This window comes from Gigantopelta aegis, chromosome 9 (genome assembly GCF_016097555.1).
Source record: "Gigantopelta aegis isolate Gae_Host chromosome 9, Gae_host_genome, whole genome shotgun sequence".
Classification (NCBI taxonomy): Eukaryota; Metazoa; Mollusca; class Gastropoda; order Neomphalida; family Peltospiridae; genus Gigantopelta; species Gigantopelta aegis.
Window position 1 is genome coordinate 65,270,767 of NC_054707.1, and position 16,342 is coordinate 65,287,108.

Here is a 16,342-nt window from a genome sequence, read left to right on the forward strand (position 1 = left end):
ACCATAATTAATTTCGCTATATGTTTTTATATAGCCTTAGTGGCTATAATATTTTTATTAATATCAGCAGTCCCGTGGATTTTTGTACACATACCCTGAAAAGGACAACCCCTGTTGTCTAGCTTTTTTCCCCAGCATATTGGTTTAAATAAACACACCCTCTAAACCAGGCCGGAGTACACCCATTTTACATTTTACTTTTGCATGTGCCGGAGTTACCACAAACAAGTCTTCAATGTCAACAAGTTACACATGTTTACAAACTACATGCTCTACACTGTAACTTCAGTCAAATAGTTGCCACTTCATAGCTGTCTGCCATGAAATAATCACAGTCAAACAGCAGACTACTTGCGCGGACAAGCTAGGCTGCAACCTTTTCACTATGTATTTCCACCATTCTGCCCACAATATTAGTTGTAATCCAGGTACAAATGCGTTTGCACCCTTATATTGCCGTTTGGCAGTAATGCTAATATGAATAAATATTGTTATCCAGATTCGGGCAATTTTGTTTTATTCGGGCAAAACTCAGCTTGCCCCCTACAAAAACGTGAACCCGTACATGTGATAATAATTTAAAGACATGCAGAAACTGATCGCTTTGTGACGTACATGTGATAATAATTTAAAGACATACAGAAACAGATCGCTTTGTGACGTACATGTGATAATAATTTAAAGACATACAGAAACTTATCGCTTTGTGACGTGCAGAGTAACCTGAAACTGATTACTTTGTGACGCATAGCGCATGCGCCGTAAATGTTTTGCTTTATAAATTTGTTTTAAATCTGGGTTTTAAGGATATGTAATAAATACAATACTATATTTGTGTCCGGTATACACGATTTCTGTTTGGACTTATTGTTTAAAAAGGTATCAAACTAGCTTTCGCTCTTTAGATGCATTTTGAAACAACTCGTTGTAAGATAACGATATCTAGCTGCCACTCATGTGGTATTCTCTATTTAAAATGACGTAGGACGACACAATGAGCTCATTTAACTCATTTAGGTCACTGAAGTCGTCAGTGTTGTGGCAACATGTCTTTAAAATGATGGTGCGCCAGAACGGCTCTGTCATTTGTAAATTATGATTAGTATTAGTTTACTTTACCTTACAAAATTGATTTCATGTCTCTCTTTTTTCAGTGATGCAATGTGGCTTTGGCTTTTTGGAAGCCGGGGCCGTCAGAAGTAAAAATACAACAAACATCCTGCTAAAGAACTTCTGTGACTCATGTGAGTAATATCATCAATATTATTATAACGGTGAAACGCCACCCACGTGACGTAAGGATAGGAACGCTTCTTTGACGACAACTGTCACATTTTAAACTATGTTATCTGGTATCCATTATATGGTAATTACGATATTTAGTCAAGGGAAAGAGAGGAAACCTGATGCCGCCACATAGGTTACTCCTACCAATAAACAGCAAGGGATCTTTTATATGTAATTCCCCAAAGGCATGACTGTCTTTATACACATCCTATGGACGGGGGGGGGGGGGGGGGGGGGGCTGTTTGGAACGGAAAAAAACACGTCCATTGAGAGCGATCGGTCCTGCGATCGGTCCTGCGATCGGTCCTGCGACCAGTCGCATGAGAGACACGTTTTCTACGACTGAGCTACACTCTTCGTATCCCCACCCCCACCCCACCCCACGATGAATAAATGTGTTCTATCCCAGGTGTTCATGACGTAGAATCCTGCTTTTCGTCCTTGTTTATTCCTTCCTACACGTCATAAAAAGAGATTTTAACATTTCATAACATGTCATTTTACATGTCATTTTATTTCTTCACATATGGACGTATCCCAGAAGTAAAGCGTTTGCTTGATGTTCGGTGCACTTACTGTTTGCATTTACCACAGTTTGACACCCAATAGCCGATGTATTTTTCGTGCTGGGGTGTCATTAAACATTCATTCATTCATTCATTCATTGATGTTCGATCAGTCTGGGATCGATTCCCGTTGGTGGGTCCTTTGTGCTATTTCTCGTTCCAACCAGTTCGCCACAACTGGTGTGTCAAAGGCTAATCAGAAAGAGTAGCCCATTGCGTGGCGGTAGCGGTTTTTATATCTCATTATCCGTGGGGTCCTTAACAATATGTCCAACGCCATATAACTGTAGTTAAAACGTATCGAGTGTGTCGATAAATAAATTAAAAAAAATACTTATTTTGTTTTAAACATGTTATTTCATTTTCTCACGTTTACTTAAAGCTATAGTCTCTAGTATGAGCAGATACTGCTACTTTAAATTTAGATGTCATATTTTTTTTTTTCTCTTTCAGTTGTTGCTGGAATCTCGTACTGGTTAATAGGTTACCCGTTTGCGTTTGGTGAAGGCAACTCTTTCTTGGGATATACGAATTTCGCCTCGTATGGTTTTCCCGAGGAGAGATTCGCGTTCTTCTTCTTCCAGTTCGTGTTCGCAGCCACCGCCGCCACCATCGTGTCCGGGGCCATGGCGGAGCGGTGTGAAATCATCGCCTATTTCACCTACAGCATCGTCCTCTCAGGTCAGTTCCGCTTTAGCCGGGAAATGACGTCATGCGCGATTTCAAATTGTCCAATCACGGTGCTATTTCACATTGTCCAATAATTGCAGATGGATTAACATGGTCATTGAGTTTGTGGTCATTTGCTAATGGAGTGGCAGTCGTAATCCGAATGACAGATGAATGGATGGATGGATAGATGGATGGATGGGGGGGGCGAGAGAGAGAGAGAGAGAGAGAGAGAGAGAGAGAGAGAGAGAGAGAGAGAGAGAGAGAGAGAGAGAGAGAGAGAAGAGAGAAATAGACATACTGACAGATATTTTAGGGCGGTTGCTTTTTTTTTTTTTTTTTTTTTTTTTTTTTTTTTGGTGGGTGTATTTTCGTTTCTGTTAATGTTTAATGTTTTGTGATAGCATCTGTGTTTATGCATTATCTCTTCCTCTAATGGACGGTATTGTGTTTTACCAAGAATGGAACACCGTCAGCAATTTAGCCATGCACCGTTTATTATTGCCGCTTTTTGCATAACCTTAGGCATCGGGTGAAATTCAGATTTTCTTTATCACATATATTATGTTTGTCGTTTAGATAAGACTATTGAAACGAAATTAAAGACAATTTCTAGCGATTGCTGTCAGTGTAGGACTTTTTCAAATAACCATTTCAGCCAGGCGGCCTTTTTGTTTTAAACTGTATTACATTTTATAAAATCATCTCATAACATCTGCTAACACCTGTTGCCATCCCCAATATAAAGATGCGCCACCCCCCCCACCCCCACCCCCACCCCTACCCCCAGTATAAAATCCTCTCTACGCCAGTGCAATTGACAGAAAACCATTCATTGTTTCTTGAAGACGTTTTTAATGAAAGAAGTGTTTTATTTAACGACGCACTCAACACATTTTATTTACGGTTATATGGCGTCAGACATATGGTTAAAGACCACACAGATTTTGAGAGGAAACCCGCTGTCGCCACTACATGGGCTACTCTTCCGATTAGCAGCAAGGGATCTTTTATTTGCGCTTCCCACAGGCAGAAAGGCACGAACCATGGCCTTTGTTGAACCAGTTATGGATCACTGGTCGGTGTAAGTGGTTTACACCTACCCATTGAGCCTTGCGGAGCACTCACTCAGGGTTTGGAGTCGGTATCTGGATTAAAAATCCCATGCCTCGACTGGGATCCGAACCCAGTACCTACCAGCCTGTAGACATATGGCCTGCCACGACGCCACCGAGGCCGGTCACGTTTTTAATGTCGTTAGACTATTGACGCGTCGTACCCTAGCTGGGATCCTTGACCAACACACTGCTGATCATCAAGACGCTATTTCAGCTGGCACCATCTTAGAATCTTAAGAGTTTTATTTGTTGTTTAACGACACCACTAGAGTACATTGATTTATTAATCATCGGCTATTGTATGTCAAATATTTGGTAATTTTGACACAGTCTTAGAGAGAAAACCTGCTATATTTTTCTATTAGTAACAAGTGATCATTTACATGTACCATCCCATTGACAGGATAGCACATACCATGGCCTTTCATATACCAGTCTTGGAGCACTGGCTGGAACGAGATAATAGCTCAATGGGCCCACCGACGGGTACTGATCCTAGACCGACCACGCATCACGCGAGCGCTCTACCGCAATGTGCTCTAGTGGTGCCGTTAAACAAAACAAACTTTAACATTTGACTAGTGACGAAATAACCAGAGTCAAGACCCTACTTCAGCTGTCAACATCTTAGAATCTTAAGAAGGTTTTTTTTTTGTTGCGCTGTCGGTTTGTGATCGATCCCCGTCAGTGGGCCCATTGGGCTATTTCTCGCTCCAGCCAGTGCACAACGACTGGTGTATCAAAGGCCGTGGTGTGTGTTATCCTGTCTGTGGGATGGTGCATATAAACGATCCTTTGCTGGTAATCGAAAAGTGTAGCCCATGAAGTGGCGAGAGCGGGTTTTCTCTCTATATATCTGTGTGGTCCTTAACAATATGTCCGACGTCATATAACCGTAAATAAAATGTGTTGAGTGCGTCGTTAAATAAAGCATTTCCTTCCTTCCTTAAAAGATAACAAAAACTTACTCCAAACGCAATTTGTTTGGTTTCACTGGTTGAACTGAATGCTTGCATGCTGTATGTGATACGTGTTGTTTCAATTAACAGGAGTATGCTTATTAACATGTAACCTACAAAACATGCATCGAGTCATCTGTTGACGTGTTTATGGTCATGCTACGAAATGCCTTCTTAAAGGCTACACACCACCAATAATTACTCCATACAATTCAATACAATTTCTATGTCACAATATATTTTGTAAAAAATGCAACACTATCGAGGGTTCATGTGACTATTAATTTTAGGGAGTGCTCTCAACTGACAAGTACCGTGTAAAAAATCAACATAAGTCGACTACGAATTGATTCAGTTAATGGCCCCTATGTCCTGATCACCGCTATTATGCAAGTGACACCATACCTTTTTAACAGTTGTTATTAGTTAGCACTACATATAACAAGTAACCTCAAACCAATGGGTTATTTAAATACTACATAGGTCAACTTACGTGTAATCATTAAAGAAAGATTTCAAAAAGAATATCAGAATTTTGTAGTACTTTTTTATTTTAATGAGGAACTATTTCCTAAACTGTTTCTCTCTGTCCCTGTCACTGTCTCTGTCTTCAAAATTACCAAATTACCAAATCCAATAGCCGAGGATTAATCAAATCAATGTGCTCTATTGGTGTCGTTTAACAAAACAAACTAACTTAACACTGGAAACAAACTCAGGACAATCCCTTTTTCTTATTTTCTTGCTTATATCCAATTAAGGTTCAAGCACGCTGTCCTGGGCACATACCTCAGCTATCTGGGCTGTGTGCTCAGGACAGTGGGCTGGTGGTTAGTGAGTGATAAGTCGGTGTAGTGGTCTTACACCTACCCATAGTCGTTAAAACTCGCTCTGGGTGGGAGCCGGTACCGGGCTGCGAACCCAGTACCTACTAGCCTTATATCCGATGGCTTAACTACGACACCACCGAGGCCGCTGGGCAATCCCTTCAAATAATGTTCAGAGATAATAAAACAAACATTCCTTTCCTCTCCGTATTGCCGCCAATACCTGCTTCACATTTTCTACAGGTATGATTAATGAATATGCCTTAGTATATAATCTAAGTGGGTATTAGTTTCAGTGTCGTGCTGAGTGCTATACATATCATTTTATATATTATAGTATGTCGGCTTATTTAAACATGATCCCTGCTTATATATCGCATTCCACACGTTATTATTGTGGGATTTCTGTCGTTATTTTCACGCCTGTACATTCAAGCACTTGATACCGTTTAACATGCCTTAGGTTAGGTTTCATTTTTGTGGGCCAAAGAACTAAATGAGTGAATGGAAGTTAAAGTTAAAGTTTGTTTTGATTAACGATACCGCTAGAGGACATTGCTTTATTAATCTACGGTGGCGTAGTGGTTACGCCATCGGACTACAGTCCGCTACCGGCTCCCACCCAGAGCGAGTTCTTAAGGCAACTACACCCTCTTCTTTCTCACTAACCACTAACCAAGTAACATCTAACCCACTGTCCTGGGCAGACAGCCCAGATAGCTGAGATGTGTGCCCAGGATAGCGTGATTGAACCTTAATTGGATATAAGAACGAAAATAAGTTGAAATGAAATGAATTAATCGACGGCTGTTGGGTGTCAAACATTTGGTAATTCTGACATATAGTCGTACAGTGGAAACCCGCTACAATTTGTCATCAGTAGCCAGGAATCTTTCATATGCACAATCCCACAGACAGGAAGGCACATATCACAGCCTTTCGTTTACCAGTCGTGGTGCACTGACTAGAACGAGAAATAGCTCAATGTGTCCACCGACGAAGATCGATTCTAGACCGACCGCGCATCAGGCCGACGCTTTGTCACTGGGCTATATCCCGCCCGTGGATGGATGAATGTATGGACGGATGAATGGATGGATGGATGGATGGATGGATGGATGAATGTATGGGTGGATGAATGGATGGATGGATGGATGGATGGATGGATGAATGGATGGATGGACGGATGAATGGATGGATGAATGGATGGATGGACGAATGGATGGGTGAATTAATTAATTAATTAATTAATGCATGAATGCATGAATGAATGAATGAATGAATGAATGAATGAATGAATGAATGAATGAATGAACGAATGAATGAATGAATATTGGATGAGCGATACCTCAGTGCAATTTAAACCAGCTGTTTCGTGTCTGAACGTAACATGGGGCATTAGCGACCCATGGTTTAGATAGTGGCAGGTGAAATCCTTTGCCACATCCTGAATGGCAGAACGCAGGCCGACCAACTTTCCGGAATTTTCCGAAAAATCCGGAATTTTCATCACGTACTCGGAATTCCAGAATTGATGCCAAATATCCGGAATTTTTTTCAAATTCACTCGAATTGTTTTTTCTAAGCAACTAATTCTTATTACATTTTACATTCTTAGAATTAAGTATCTTATCACTCATTTCAACTTGAGTGCCGTTTTGTCTAGTTTTGTGCCATTACCAAGGCCGCGGGCGTCAATTTGATTAAAATTAGCTCTACTGGTCTCACCAGTAGATCTAACAGCATTGCGTGGACTCCCATGTCCAGGTGATATTTCATCTATAAATAACAATTTGAATATCGACCAATTACACTTCGCCTTTTTAACGTTATTCGGGAGCATACAAATTTTAAAAGGCTATTTATGCAATAGGCCTATTGGTCTATTTCTACATTAAAAAAACAGGGGGGAAAGTGCAGTAATAAACTTTATACCATCACGGGTATTTTTTGTTGGGGTTTTTTTCGTCTTGAAATGAATTTTATATAAAATATATATATATATTATATATACGATCGTAAAAAAATAAAAAAATAAAAACCCAACCCTAACCCGAACCGACAACCATTGGAACCGCAACTTTTGTTAATTTTTTCCATTGGCATGACATTAATCACGTGCAACTTTTGACTAAATAATATTTGGCCACCACTAATCTGTTATATGACGCATCCATGACATTAATATACCTACCGATATTATTTTATTCAAGAAAGTTAAATAATAACGTGATTTTGTTTGTACACTGGCTCCCCAAAACTGTTACGGTAACAGTAATGTAAGTGTAATGCAAAACGGTAGCCAGTCTTAATGTGGGTAGCAGACGTTTCGTCCCCGAACAAGTTCACCACAAATCATTTCGACCCCACTACATGTATATGATGAAATAGTGCATATGTGGTAATGTACCTATATATTTGCCACTTTATTGCTAATCTGTTATATAATATTTGCTAATAAAGTGGGGGGTTTTGTGTGTGCACTTGTTGATGATTTTTGGTGTGTGTGTGTGTTTTTATGAGGAAGTTCCAATTCACATATAAATAATGATATATTCATATGTATTGTCATTTTGGAAATATATGTCAAGCATGACATTTTTCACACTGTTACTTTTATGAAACTGACGTTTTCAAGCGCTTTAAATTATTGTTTTGAAAAGGGTGTTCGCGCGCATAAAAATGAAAATATCAGAAAATTCCGGAAAAATATTTCCATTAGGTTGGTCGCCCTGAGAACGTGATCACTGATATCCACTTTTCATATGCAGCACAGCACATACCGCTGATTTTGATATACAAGTCGTCAGGTACGTACTGGTTGAAATGGGAAACATCCAGTGGGTCTGTTGCGGACACTGTTCATAATGCTTATTAGTATCTGTCTCAAGTTTCATGACTTATTTTTGGTGTGCATGATACCAATGATTGCTTTGCGGCGTGACAACCAACAAAATATTGCTCATCCATGCATACGCCCCCCCCCCCCCCCCCACACACACACACACACATACAACCATCCCCCACTCCCCACCCTCACCCTCCAAATATGTGCCTGCATCTTTGTTATTCAAAATTACATTTAGAGTTTATGTGGCATTAACATTAGGTAAGTACTTAAATGCAGATACTTGCAAGCTATTAAAATGTCTATCAGCCCTTACCACTAGGACGAGGTTATGGCTTGGGTCAGTATCTATAAACGTTCGTAATGAGTCAAGGTATCTATGTGCCAAGTTTCATGCTTTTAACCAAAAGTGCACAATTTTATTGCAAGCTGCTCCATTATGTAGACACACAAACAAATAAAAAAACTAGAATGAAAGATGTAAATTACAATATATCTAAAAACTGTTAATCTTCTTCTTCATGCTGGGTGATAAAAAAGAAACACGCTGTCACCGCACGTTAGCGGTGCTATTATATCTGTCATGTAGCCTGCTGTTTTCCTACAAAGACGTGAGCCGGGAGTGTAGGCAGGTTTTCAGTGCACCCTAGATGCATGCACCTCTAGTTTCAAACTATCTATAGTCTCATAACCCAGACACACAGGGAAGTGGTCCTCCAGTATTCATTCAGCCATTCGACAGGTGCTACATCCGGCCTCAGACCACAATTAATTTCACTATGTATTCTCATGTATCCCCAGTGGCTGTAGCACTTTTATTAATTTCACCAGGCCATTAGCATTTCACGGGAAACATTACCTGCCTGGGCCCATTGAACACTCGAAAGGACGACATCTGTTGTCCAGCTCTTTTCCGCGTTATATCAATGTAAACAAACACACGTGGGCTAAGGGACCGAATCACACCCATTTCTCTGCATTTTACACAAATTTTGCATGACTTCAATGTGCTCTGGGGGACATTATGCAGTATCCAGTGTAAACCAAGTGCACATATTCACTAACTGCATCCTCTTACCTGTCAAACCCAGTGTAACAATCCAGTATACTAAGCAGCTCCCCAGCCATTAATCACATCACAAGAAAACTATATTTTCTCGCATTAGTTTCCGTATTTTGGACAACCAAATGGGTGGATAACTCTAGTCTGAGGCCATCCAGTAAAGGTTCAAGCAACTCAAGGAATTACGCAGCGGATGATTTCATTACTGGAGGCCCTCAATGGGTGGGCATATGTACATAGGCGTTTTTGTACGGGGGCAGGCTGATGTTTGCCGAAATTAAACGAAAATGCCAGAATGTAGATAACAGCATTTATTCATATTAGTAATACTGCCAAACAGCTATATAGGGTTGCAAACGAATCACTACACATTTTTGAATGCATTACAACTAATATTGTGGGTGGAATGATGGAAATGCATGGTGAAAAGGTTTCAGTCCAGCTCATTTTGCTCGAGTATCTCTATCGGTTTTGCCCACATTTGATGATTTGCTCCAGTATTTATTTTCGAGCGTATATCCAAGCAGCTATATGGACTGTCTTCGTAGAATAGTGGGTTAGTGGTTACTGAGAGAGTAGTTGGTTTAGTGGCGTTGGATGCGAACTCAGTACCTACCAGCCTTATTTCTACGATATATATTTTTTAATTTTATATTTTCGTGTTTATATCCTATTATGGTTCAAGCACGGTGTCCCGGGCACATACCTCAGCTATCTGGACTGTCTATCCAGGAAATAGGGTTAGTGGTTAGTGAGAGAGTTGGTGTAGTGGTCTTACACCCATTGAGTCGTTAAAACTCTGTCTGGGTTGGAGCCGGTACCAGGATGCGAACCCAGTATCTACCAGTCTTATGTTCGATTAGCCACTATACCATCGAGACCGCTGCACAAGAAATTCCATTTCATTTCAAAACAATTTCATACTTATATCCAGTTACGGTTCAAGCATGCTGTCCTGGAAACAGCTATCTGGTCTGTCCAGGATAGTGCGTTAGTTGTTAGTGATTAGTTAGAGAGACGAGGGTGCAGTGATCTTACACATACCCATTGAGTCGTTAACACTCGTTCTGGGTGGGGGTCGGTAACGGGCTGCGAACCTTGTACCTACCAGCCTGATGTCCGATGGCTTAACCACAACACCACCGAGGCTAGTACACAAGAAACGATGAATGTCACCCGAGTAACACACACGGCCTATGTTAGCATGGCTTTCAGGCACCTGTAGGCTATTATGATCACACTGGGGTTATACTTAATTACATTTACTCCATTTAACCTGATACTGATAATCGTATTTTCACGAGAAGTTGGGAAGGTAGTTACCTCCAGACGTAGATAAAAGTACATGTATCTGTTGACACAGGCATCTTCCCGCATGTACTTTTCAATGTGAAACAGGTTTTGTACATCCCATGGTGCATTTTAACTTTAAAACCATTTGTGGGAAAGTTAAATAATAGTCCAGCTTCTACGATGGGTGGGTTCTTGCATATGGGGGACGGGACGTAGCCCAGTAGTAAATCGCTAGCTTGATGTGCGGTCGGTCTAGGATCGATTCTCTATTGGGCTATTTCTCGTTCAAGCCAGTGCACCACGACTGGTATATCAAAGGCCATGGTATGTGTTATCCTGTCTTTGGGATTGTGCATATAAAAGATCCCTTGCTGCTAATTGAAAAGAGTAGCCCATGAAGTGGCGACCGCGGGTTGCATATCTCAATGTCTGTGTGGTACATAATCATATGTCTGACGTTATATAACCGTAAATAAACTGTGTTGAGTGCGTCGTTAAATAAATAAAAAAACACCAAAAAACCCACACAAAAAACATTTCTTGTATATGCGACCTATTTGTTAAGTTTACGGCCATAAGGTTAAAGGGACACACCCTAGTTACGGCTAGTTGTTAACCATTACGGCGTTGTTTTTCGCTATTAAACCCATTTTTTCACAAATAAAACTGCACTTTACTTACCGTTTATTATTTAGAATATACATTTCCATTCACCTGAAGTGTTTTTTGGTAATGCTGGTAATCCTGGTTTTTGTAATACCACAAAATGCATTTTTCGTATTTCATAAAATGGCACGGACCTCCGAGAAAAAACCGTTGAGCAGAAGCCAAAACAAGGGTCCAAAAAGTGACTGTCTTCGACCTTAAAGGGACACACCCTAGTTACGTTTATTTGTTAACCATTACGGCGTTGTTTTTCGCTATTAAACCCCATTTTTCACAAATAAAATTGCACTTTACTTACATTTTATTATTTAGAATACACATTTCCATTCACCTGAAGTGCTTTTTGGTAATCCTGATGTTTGTAAAACCACGAAATGCATTTTTTGCTTTTTTTTTCACAAGACGTGTTGTCCAGAAAAAACCCGTTAAGCAAGCGAGGTCCAATCTATTTTTAGAGGGGATATTTCCATTTCAATGTCACAGACGTTGGTATATCACGTGACCGTTATCATTTTGGTTCGGTTTGTTTTCTCGTGCACGGTTCGCGCAATCAACATCCGATTTGTTGTTGTTCATTTGTGAGATTTTTCTTCACAGTTCGTGAACATTTTCAGTAACAATAAAGTTCAGACAAGTAAGTGTCTCAATACAAAACGTTACAAACCCTTAAAACCAATAATTTTGCTAAGTCTTACGATATCTGGAGAGGGGATACAACCAGGACAGAACAGTTGGAACATGTCCAGGTGAGGTGAAACGAACGCACCCCAAGTCTGTGAAATGTGTCGTGACGTAGGCATTGTTGTGCTTCGAGCGACATCTACCGGTGACATCAGAATACTAACTTTCAAAATTATTTCAAGCAATTGGGACATGGGCATTCCCATGGTATTTATCGATATAAAACCTGCTTTTTCACTCCATTTGATAAAAAGGTGATCTAAGTGTGTTACTGGTTTGTAGATTAACCAAATTATAATTTATTTTCGCTGGAACTAGGGTGTGCGGCTTTAATAGAAATATTTATTATCCACATAGTTCAATATATTCACGTGCACTACGAATGACGTAATTTTGTGAAGCGACGTCATAAATTAATGTAGCTTCCTCAGTGTAAACGCTTATCAAAAATGACGTCATTTCGGAAAATGACGTCGTTTCGTCGTCTCTTTTAAGTTACGTTTCAAACGTTTTGACATGGTCCTAGCTTGTTATTACATACCCATTAAATCTTACTATATAAATACAGCTCTGAATACAAGAATTGAATACAACTTTCCGTATTCAACTCAACTGCCGGAACTATACCGTATTCAACGCTACTATTTATAGCACATGGTTACCGGGAATGCCCTTCGCGATATGTAAACAAAGTTTGTGCTCGGTTTGTTTAAAATGTTATTTTGTGGAAAATTTGAACTGAAAACAGACGAAAACGATGACAAATATTTACAATTTAATTAGCGCGATACCAAAACTTGAGACGGGAACACTACTAACCAACAAGCTTTTTATCCACGATAGTTAAAGCCGCACACCCTAGTTCCATCCAGCGAAAATAAATTATAATTTGGTTAATCTACAAACCTGTAACACACTTAGATCACGTTTTTATTAAATGGAGTGAAAAAGAAGGTTTTATATCGATAAATACCATGGGAATGCCCATGTCCCAATTGCTTGAAATAATTTTGAAAGTTAGTATTCTGATGTCACCGGTAGATGTCGCTCGAAGCACAACAATGCCTACGTCACGACAAATTTCACAGACTTGGGGTGCGTTCGTTTCACTTCTCCTGGACATGTTCCAACTGTTTTGTCCTGATTGTATCCCCTCTCCAGATATCGTAAGACTTAGCAAAATTATTGGTTTTAAGGGTTTGTAACGTTTTGTATTGAGACACTTACTTGTCTGAACTTTATTGTTACTGAAAATGTTCACGAACTGTGAAGAAAAATCTCACAAATGAACAACAACAAATCGGATGTTGATTGCGCGAACCGTGCACGAGAAAACAAACCGAACCAAAATGATAACGGGCACGTGATATACCAACGTCTGTGACATTGAAATGGAAATATCCCCTCTAAAAATAGATTGGACCTCGCTTGCTTAACGGTTTTTTCTCGACAACACGTCTTGTGAAAAAAAGCAAAAAATGCATTTCGTGGTTTTACAAACATCAGGATTACCAAAAAGCACTTCAGGTGAATGGAAATGTGTAGTCTAAATAATAAAATGTAAGTAACGTGCAATTTTATTTGTGAAAAATGGGGTTTAATAGCGAAAAACAACGCCGTAATGGTTAACAAATAACGTAACTAGGGTGTGTCCCTTTAAGGTCGAAGACAGTCACTTTTTGGACCCTTGTTTTGGCTTCGTTACATCGTACACAATTCTTATTCTTTTTCAATAAATAAAACATCTCCAACCGTAATTTTGTGATATGATATATTTGACAAAAGGTACGTTTTATTTCTTTCATCTTTCAAAACTTCAAATTAATATTTTGTCCAGAATTATGAAGAAAAAAAAAAAAGTACCGACCTGAATGAATGAATGAATGAATGAATGAATGAATGTTTAACGACACCCCAGCACGAAAAATACATTGGCTATTGGGTGTCAAACTATGGTAATGCAAATAAACAAAGTGATGATCAACATCAATATAAAAATCAAGACAAACAAAAACAGTGTAAAGAACTGTGCAAAAACACAAATATCACAGAATTTTACGGATACTGAATTTTACTCAAAACTTAAATTTTGTGCTGTATTGGCCATTCTCAAAGAGAATGTTACACCCCTGCACCACGGTGAGGTCACAGCACACGCAGGGGAAGTACCGACCTGTAAACAGCGTTGTCTGCTTGTTATAGGAATTTGACAGGGGTTAAGGTTAGTAGACTAGTTTTTATTTTAATGTGGCGCAGCATTGTAATAATACAGCTAATTTTGAATTTAAATGACGTCAGTATTCCAATGACGTCACTTTGCATCTCCTTACAATAACCATAAACTGGGTACATGACGTTTCCTTTTTGAAAAAATTCCAATGTAAAATTGCTATTGAATTTATTTTTTTCTTAACATTACTAATGCACCCGGATGTCTTTGAACAATATCTTGTAATTAAAAAATTGCACCTTTTACGAAATATGGATTTCTAGTGAAATTACGGTAAGATATGCCATATTTATTGTGTACGAAGCCAAAACAAGGGTGCGAAAAGTGATTGTCGTCGACTTTAGCAACAATGCCGTCTCCTCACGTAGAAAACTTGAATGAACTGTCAACCGGATTATTCAGTGGAGCGATGATTTATGGAGGCACATTTAATATAAACTTAAACTTTTCAGCAACGAATAATTCCATGAACATCAATAAAAGAAAACACACCGATGACCACTCAGACACTGAGTGAACAATTCTTGACATTTTTCTTCGTTGATAAAACTGGCACGCTGAAGGTTTTCTGACGTATTACGAGCAAATTAAATATTATATTGTTCGTGAATTTTAGCTATTACATTGTCTTTAAAAGGCATTTCAAACAATATCATTAAAATTATAGGTAACTTTTCACTCGTTCTTTCTTATTTCTGTTTATTGTTTAAATAGAACTATATTCCTATGTGTAATAATTGGTGGTTCTTCGGTCCGCGTAGTAACACAGCTGACCTAGTTGTGTAAATTTAGAAATCCCCGTCATTAGCTAGCAGTGTTACAATTTCTAAATTATTATTTGGAAATAAAAATCCAATTTAGGGTATGTAATAAATACAAAACTACATATATGTGGTTTTCTGATTTCTGTATTCCACGAGTGTATTTCCTGCCTGCGGCATCGGGGTTTCCTGCAGGAAATACACTCGTGGAATACAGAAATCCGAAAACCACACATATGTAGTTTTGTCTATTTATTCGTAAAAATAATATTTTGGATAATGTGGATAATAAAGAAATTATTACACTCGCGTGTGAATCGTACTGATTTTACGAAACGTGTCAGGATTCATGTATACAATAATCCTGACACTAGTTTCGTAAAATCAGTACGACACACAAGCTCGTATAATAATCTCTATATATTTTGTTGGTTTTTTGGGGGTGGGGTTTTTGTGTGTGTGTGTGTGTGTGTGTGTGTGTGTGTGTGTGTGTGTGTGTGTGTGTGTGTGTGTGTGTGTGTGTTTTCTTACGTTTGAAATTATTTAGAGTCCAAATCCAGTTTGGGCTACTTACAAACGACAGGACGGCCAGAAATACACTGAATATATACAAACACTGATATTCTCAACAACAAACTATATTTAGTTTGTAATTTTAGTTAAAATATTTTATTAGTTGGACACTTACATAATACAACGGCAACAAAACCCCTTTACTAAACTGATGGTTAATTAACAACCTTTTTCTGTTTGTTTTGTTCCAGGCTTCATGTACCCTATCGTCACCCACTGGGCGTGGCACGAGCATGGGTGGCTGACTGTGGGCAAGGAGTACCAACAGACAGACGGGAACGTGACCACCTATTTCACAGCACACTACTCGGTGAGACCATCGGGTCTGTGTTCAGACAGCCGTTTTGCGCCAAACGTTTGCAAAATATTTTGGATGGTTTTCAAAGTGCCTATTCGGTTTAATGTGTAGCGTAAAAACCAGTCTAGCAAGCGTTAGCGAAAACGGTTAGCTGAACGAACCTCATAAGTTATTATATAGAATCTAGGCAGCTTCAAAGAGGGGGTTAAACAGGAGGAAAGAAAACGTTTGTTTTGTTTAACGACACCACTAGAGCACATTAATTTGTTAATCAGCGGCTGTTGGATGTCATACATTTGGTAATTTTGACATATAGTCTTAGAGAGGACACATGCAATATTTAGTGATGTCGTTAAACAAAACAAACTTAACTTTTATTTGATTTCATTTCATTTCAACTTATTTTCGTTCTTATATCCAATTAAGGTTCAAACACGCTCTCCTGACACACACATCGGCTATCTGGGCTGTCTGTCCAGGACAGTGAGAGCCGGTACCGGGTG

General features: G+C 39.2%; 1 protein-coding gene across 1 annotated transcript in view; it reads left to right on the forward strand.

Moving 5' to 3' along the window:
- LOC121381698 (putative ammonium transporter 1) overlaps positions 1 to 16,342 on the forward strand; it is a 28,512-nt gene that overhangs the window by 3,873 nt on the left and 8,297 nt on the right. The window contains exons 2-4 of the mRNA XM_041511043.1: positions 1,155 to 1,244; positions 2,307 to 2,534; positions 15,733 to 15,851. Coding sequence (XP_041366977.1) covers positions 1,155 to 1,244; positions 2,307 to 2,534; positions 15,733 to 15,851 — 437 coding nt within the window. The remainder of the gene's footprint in view (positions 1 to 1,154; positions 1,245 to 2,306; positions 2,535 to 15,732; positions 15,852 to 16,342) is intronic.